General features: G+C 43.7%; 1 protein-coding gene across 1 annotated transcript in view; it reads right to left on the bottom strand.

The window, feature by feature from the left end:
* Nucleotides 1-491: 491 nt before the first annotated feature.
* LOC108414067 (sarcalumenin-like) overlaps nucleotides 492-6,962 on the bottom strand; it is a 39,754-nt gene continuing 33,283 nt past the window's right edge. Inside the window, exons 7-10 of the mRNA XM_017686845.2 lie at nucleotides 5,973-6,068; nucleotides 5,243-5,359; nucleotides 4,373-4,606; nucleotides 492-2,960 (exon numbers count right to left, since the gene is read on the bottom strand). Coding sequence (XP_017542334.1) covers nucleotides 2,101-2,960; nucleotides 4,373-4,606; nucleotides 5,243-5,359; nucleotides 5,973-6,068 — 1,307 coding nt within the window. The 3' untranslated portion in view covers nucleotides 492-2,100. The remainder of the gene's footprint in view (nucleotides 2,961-4,372; nucleotides 4,607-5,242; nucleotides 5,360-5,972; nucleotides 6,069-6,962) is intronic.

Here is a 6,962-nt window from a genome sequence, read left to right as displayed (position 1 = left end):
TGAAGGAACGTGCGTGTTATGCTTAATATTGTGTAAAGCTGATGTGGTGCTAGGCCTTAACAATGGCACACGCCGTGGAACGTTCATTCAGAAAGCATTTAATCGACCGCTGATTTTAGTCTTGACGACACACTTAGCAATCGTTTTTACTGGTTTGCTGTAAATCAGAATAAGTCTGAGTGCGTATGTGTGTCCACAGCATGGTTGTAAAAATGCATCTAGCGAAGACCAAAGGTGACTGTTTCATAATTTCCTTATTACAGTAATAACAGCAGAAACTTTCAATGAGACGTGATGCCCCCTGGTGGACATCTATCGCCACGTCATAATCTCAGGGAGAACAGGCCCGAATGTGGCTCAAAGCACTGAAATGTTTGGATTTCTCACTTGATCTCGATTTAGCTGCATGCAAAATATCATTCTCTGCATCCATCCCTCCATCAATCCATTCATCCATCCACTCTTTGCGACTGCAGAATCAAGACACGGTCTAGGACAGAAAAAACAGCTTTAATGTGATGCTATATTTCACATGCAGCACTAGAAACATTCGACATCAGTCACCACAATGAAACGATCAAAATGACTAATCATATGCATTACAGCTACCTCGAGTTACAGCGTAAGACATGCTTGCTAAAAGAGCACAAGTCGACAAGCCCACCACTTACTCGAATATCAACGACGAAGATTAATAACCTGGTGTACTTTGTGGAAAGAAACAGTAAATAAATAAATCACTAGCAAACAGATGTGATTGAAAGCAACAAAAGAGCAGTGGCTACGTTCATAACACATTGCATTAGGAGCGCTGGTCTGGAATCAGCTCCTACCACAAATACCCAACGGAATACAGGTATATGCTGCAGGCAGGAGCTCATCCCAGATCAGCAACTCTGATGAAGTTGGTATTTATATATTTATACATAAACCTGGATTATTTCTGCCGTATACGCCAGTGACCCCTGAGAGTCTCTGTGTTTAAACCGCCTCCACGGCTCTGAATTCGTGCTTTTCTCTTCTTCATAATTTCTTCCCTCCACTCCGTCAGATGTTCCTGGATTAAATTATTCATCAATTCATTTGTTAATTCATTCATTCATTCCCTTTACAGTCAACCCGTTTGTCTGATCCCCCTTTCTGTCCATTCATTCCTCTATCTATATATTTGTCAATTCATCCTTTTGCTCATTTAACTATTTAACTGTTATTCATTCATTCATTCCTTCATTCACACATTTATATGCTAGTTCATCCATTGTCATGCTTCTTGATTCATTCATTCATTCCCTTTACTGTCTCCCCGTTTCTCTGACCCCCCTTTCTGTCCATTCATTCATTGATTTATTCATTCATTCATCTATATATTTGTCAATTCATCCATTTGCTCATTTGACTATTTAACTGTTATTCATTCATTCAGTCTTCATTTCTCTCATCCCACAATCGTCATCCTTCATTCATTCACTTTTATCTGTTAGTTCATTCATTGTCTTGATTCATATGTTCAATCGTTTGTTCATTCATTCATTCCCTTTACTCTCATCCCATTTCTCTCATCCCCCTTTCTGTCCAGTCATTCATTTATATATTTGTCAATTCAATTATTTGCTCATTCAACTATGCATGCTATTCATTCATTCATTCCCTTTGAACTGTCCTTCATTTCTTTTATCCCATAATCATCACCCTTCATTCACCATCGCTCATTCATCCATTCATTTGTTCATTCATTCATCCATTCATTCATCAACTCCTGGTACTGTCTTCCTGTTTCTCTGATACCCTGGTCTGGTCATTCATTCATTCATTCATCTGTACATTTGTTCATTCATCTATCATGCATGCATTTGTTCATTCAGCCATCCATTTATCTATTATTCATTCATGCAGCCATTCCTTCTCGGGTCATCCATCATTTATTCATTCAGTTATTCACTCACATTTTTAATTTATTAATCAATTTATTCATCCATCCATCCATCCATCCATCCGTCCATTCAACTGGCTTGATGTCTAGTATAAACAGAGCCAGTGTGCACCCCTATTAGGAACAATACCCTACTCCTTCCTACTCTCGCCCCTCTCTCTCTCTTTCCCTCACTGCCTCCGCCAGCGGTTCTTGGGCTTCTCTTCGCCTTGGGGCTTCTCCTCAGCTTTGGGCTTCTCCTCAGCTTTGGGCTTCTCCTGAGCCTTTGACTTCTCCTGTTTGGCTGTTTCCTTCCTCTCGGTCAGGCTGCTGAGCAGATCGGGCAGCTCCTCCCCGATGGCCTTCTCGATCTTCTGCAGCAGACAACCTCCCGTCCAGCCACACTGTGACTCCAACCGCTTGAATCCACTCACTGGGTTCACCCCGAAGAAGTCCTTGTACACCTCGGGCTCTGGCAGGTCGAACTTGCTCACGTTGGCCTTGGCCAGCACAGATTTGAAGATGTAGAAGCGGTCAGGGTCAGCTGCGATGTCATGGAAAACCTCATCTGGATCAGCGAACCAGCCAAGCTTCTCGTAATACGTTTGGAGATAGCGGTCCACCAGCAGGGCGTGGACGCGCACCCGGATGGCGTGCTGCCGAACGAAGGCGATCTTGTTCTCCAGTTGGTTCTCGATCACCTGGTTTAGGTCCTCCAGCAGGGAGATCTCCTCTTTCATGAAGAGGTCTTGAATGGTGTCAGTCGCGTACTCTCGCGGCCAGAACGAGCTGACGTAGACGCGTGGCGGCTCGGTCACATTAATCAGCGGCGCCATGCTCCAGAACAGGGCGCCATACACCCTCATCAGGTCCTGGGTGGCCAAGTTGTCTGCTTTATTGAGGATAATGCGGATCTGAGACTCACGACCCTTCATCTGTCTGAAAAGCATCTCCAGCTCCAGGCCCACGTCCAGCTTGGTGGGGTCGAACACCAGGAAGATCAGGTCGGCTCGGTCAATAAACCACTGACACACCTCATTATAAGGGTAACCTGCAGGACAGTATATGAAGGGTTGATACCGGAGATGTAAATCCCAGAATTTGCAACAATTCAGTTTATTAACATTTGGTTTAGTGCAAGTGTAAAATGTCACCACAGTTTTCAACTCATTTTCTTTGACCAGGATTCAGAGTTTTCTTTGAAAATTTGTAAATATGATATGTTATATATGGTGTGTGTGTGTGTGTGTGTGTGTGTGTGTGTGTGTGTGTGTATATATATATATATATATATATATATATAGTGCACTTATAAATAGATCAGTCCTGATTGGCTGAGCCGTGTTTGAAGCTGTAAAATCTGTCCGCCTCACAGCGACTGAACTGTGTATCACTGCGCCACGGCACAAAAAGCCCTCCTGCTGTTAATGGATTAATCTCTGACCCTAACGCTGATCACACGGAGCACTGAGTGAACTGAACTGCGCTGGGCGGCTGGCTAACAGGCTCGCAAACACGCTAAAGAACTCCATCATTAACATCACAGGCTTGAAATAAAGCACTTACGGTGTGATTTACTGAAAATCAGCTGAATAAAAGTCTAAAGAACATCGCCTGAATGTCTCACACGCTTCAAACGTCCATGTTTCAGTCAGAAGTTGTCCCAAACGGCTCCGTACTCTCAGACTAACTAGTGCGCTGTGTAACATCAAGTTTAGAAATTCCAGCTTCTGCTGTCTAATCGTGACTGCCTGTCGAGTCTGAATATGGATGAATCCCAAACGACCGTTTTAGTGATATTTTGCTCTGCTGGGCTGCAGGAGTCCGTATTTAATCCCCTATGTAGTGCAGTGTGTAGGGAGCAGGCAGCGGTTTGAGATTCAGCCCCAGCGTCAGAAAGTGGCATCGTCAGACTGACAGACGACTCGCGGTGGTGATTTAGTGACCTTAAAAACTGAACGTCTTTCCATTAAACTGTCCTGTGTTATCATATCTTCACTGTTATATGAAAAAAAAGGCCACCGTTTTATAAAAGCCACTCGAGGCAGCGTGTTTCACTCTGCTTTGCGTCGTGCCTAACAACACCCTTCCCCATGATAAAATCACAGTAACCCACGGCCTCTTGAGGCTTATAGCTTTAACAAATAATAATTATATATCAGGTAGTGTTTCTATAATATAAGCAAACATATTTGTTATCATATTAATATATAATAATATTGTTATAAGGTTCATATTCCTTAAACAGGATCACAAGCAATGAATTCCTGCTGTATGATGATAGTCTGGCATGTTTATGTTTGTGCGTTTGGGTCTGATGATTAATTTTTGTTTTTCTCACATAATGTCTCTGTTTACTTGTTTGTTTGTTTGTTTATATATCAAGGACACATTAATCAACCCGAAGGTAACTGTGCCAGTGCTGCGCCTTCGAATGCTACGCATGTTTGGGTTCTTTGTCACCTCTTTCCTGCTGCTTGCGGTTCTCGATGATTCCAGGTGTGTCCACAAGGGTGACCCGTTCCAGCAGCTTGTGAGGCATCTCGATGCCTATCAGCTTCTCCAGGAAGCCCTGACCGAACTTCTCCAGTGGCGAGAATGAGCGGGAACTGTCAGCTGCCATGACGATGCCTTCGATGGTGCGCACCTTCTCGCCGTGCATTATGACTGTGTACTCAGAGGTGGTGGGCTCAGCGCCTGAGGGAGGGAGTGGAGGGGTGAAAAAAGGAAGAGGGAAACATGGAGAGAGACAGAGCAACAGAGAAAAGGTAATATAATAAGGAAGAGTTTGAAAGACATACACCGATCACCGTAACATTATGACCACCTTGTTTCTACGCTCATTTATTTATATAGGCGCACCTTGTAGTTCTACAGTTACAGACTGTAGTACAGACTTTGTTAGACCCCTTTTACCCTGTTCTTCAGTGGTCAGGACCCCCATGGACCCTCACAGAGCAGGTACTGATGTGTCTGATCCACTCGTACCAGCACAACACACACTAACACACCACCACCACGTCAGTGTTACTGCAGTGCTGAGAATGATCCACCACCCAAATAGTACCTGCTCTGTGAGGGTCCATGGGGGTCCTGACCACTGAAGAACAGGGTAACAGAGTATCAGAGAAACAGATGGACTACAGTCTATAACTGTAGAACTACAAAGTGCAGCTGGACAGTAAGTGGAGCTGATAAAGTGGACAGTGAGCGTAGAAACGAGGAGGTGGTCAGAACGTTATGCCTGATTGGTGTAGGTATTTATTTGTTTTATTGTCTGCCTCTGTCAGACAGTGAAAGTGAGGCAATAATAAAGCAATGTTTCATCATTACCTGTGTAGAGTTCTTGTGGGGTGTCATGGAGGCCCAGCAGGTAGTTGATCATGGTGGACTTGCCTACACTCCAGGGCCCCAGAAACAGCACCATGGGTTTGGAGGCGATCTCGGCATCTACAACCCAAACAGCAGCATTAGCAAAGCAAGTAGTTACTACTGCTGTCTGCCACAAGAGGGCGACCCGTCTGTCCTCAATTATGGAGATCAAGGAAAAGGCTAAGAAACACGTTTTAGATTTACATTTATGGTATTTGGTAGATACAGAGCTTACAGAAGACAGAACTGCTGTCTACTTGGAAAACTCGTCTTTATGTCAGTGCAAAATGCCAGAGTCGAAGCTACTGATTTGATGTTCACGTCATGAAGAAATTACTGGGCCTTATCAACATGGCAGCAGCTCCTCAGCAGTGTTACAAGACATTTACATGAACAACCACTTTAAATCCTCCAATTTTTGAGATGATCCAAATGTTATGACCTACTTTAAAGTCAAATTAAACCAGGCCTGCACTCCTTCTGTAGGAAATCAGATCACATTTCAAGCCACTAAGGCACTGTTTGGATTTGGACTGCTAAACTGAGCTCTGCACATTGCAGGAAATCATTATATTACATTATGGGATTTCCTCACAGCAGACTCTGAATGCTATCTGGGGCTGTTACAGTGCTAAGCACAACTGCGTCGGTGCTGTAGTAGATAAGGCCAAGAAAGTCAGGAGCGATTCACCTGAGACCTCGTGCTGTCTGAGCTCCTTGTATTTGTACGCCTGCTCCACAGGCTTAATGGCTGTGTGATAAATATACTGCAGCTTCTTCAGGGTGGCTAGAGAATGAGAAAGAGAGAGAGAGAGGAATGGATAAAGACATTGAAAAGGAGAGGGGGGATTACATGAGAGTAATCAATGTTCTGTCTCTGTGCTTTCATCCTGAATATGTTAATGGTACAATGAAGACCGATTGAGAGAGAAGATGATCATAAAACACACACAGAAAGCTTGTAAGATGGTGTGGGTGGTCATTCTGAGCAAATGAACCCCATAGGAAAAATAATAATGTCTTTACAGAGTTGTACAGCCTCCCGAGTCAGATTAATGACACACCAGGTCTTTTCACCAGGTCTGCCTCCTTTATTAAGACAAGCAGGATTATTAAGACTCTCTTATCCAGACGGCTTTGCTCCCTGGAGTGATTTCTATGATGAATGCACAGAGATATGGTCCAGCGAGTCAACATGCTGCTATTCATCAGTGTTCGGCCTGCTGTGCTTTGCCAAATTCTTTTTTTTTTTTTAAGTAAATGTTACGGGAATATGGAGAGGACAGAGCAATGAGTGCCCGGTGGTGCTGTAGTGACTCAACTGGAGAGTCCTGAGAATTCCTGGTGGGCCTGTAGCGCTTTAGGCCTGGTTACTGTGAACTATAGTATAAGCACAAGAACACTCAAACAAACTATAGGTGTTACATCAAAGTGCATATCTGTAGTAATTTAGGGGTTAAATCAGCAGCCCCCACCTCAAGTGGTACAGCCCTGGCTTTTCATTTTCCGTTCCATATTAAATGATGCAGCAGTTACATTTAGAGGCCTGTACGGGCGTAACTGCGTGTAACTGCTTCACTATAAGGTGGAACAGAAATTTGAATAAGAAGCAACTTTTCATATGTCAATTATGTGAACATGGACAGCAACAACTGCAAAAAAAAAAACGAGGTGGCAGAAG

This window comes from Pygocentrus nattereri, chromosome 25 (assembly GCF_015220715.1).
Source record: "Pygocentrus nattereri isolate fPygNat1 chromosome 25, fPygNat1.pri, whole genome shotgun sequence".
In the NCBI taxonomy this organism is placed as follows: Eukaryota; Metazoa; Chordata; class Actinopteri; order Characiformes; family Serrasalmidae; genus Pygocentrus; species Pygocentrus nattereri.
Note: the sequence above shows the minus strand (reverse complement) of the source record. Positions and strands in the feature narration are given on the sequence as shown.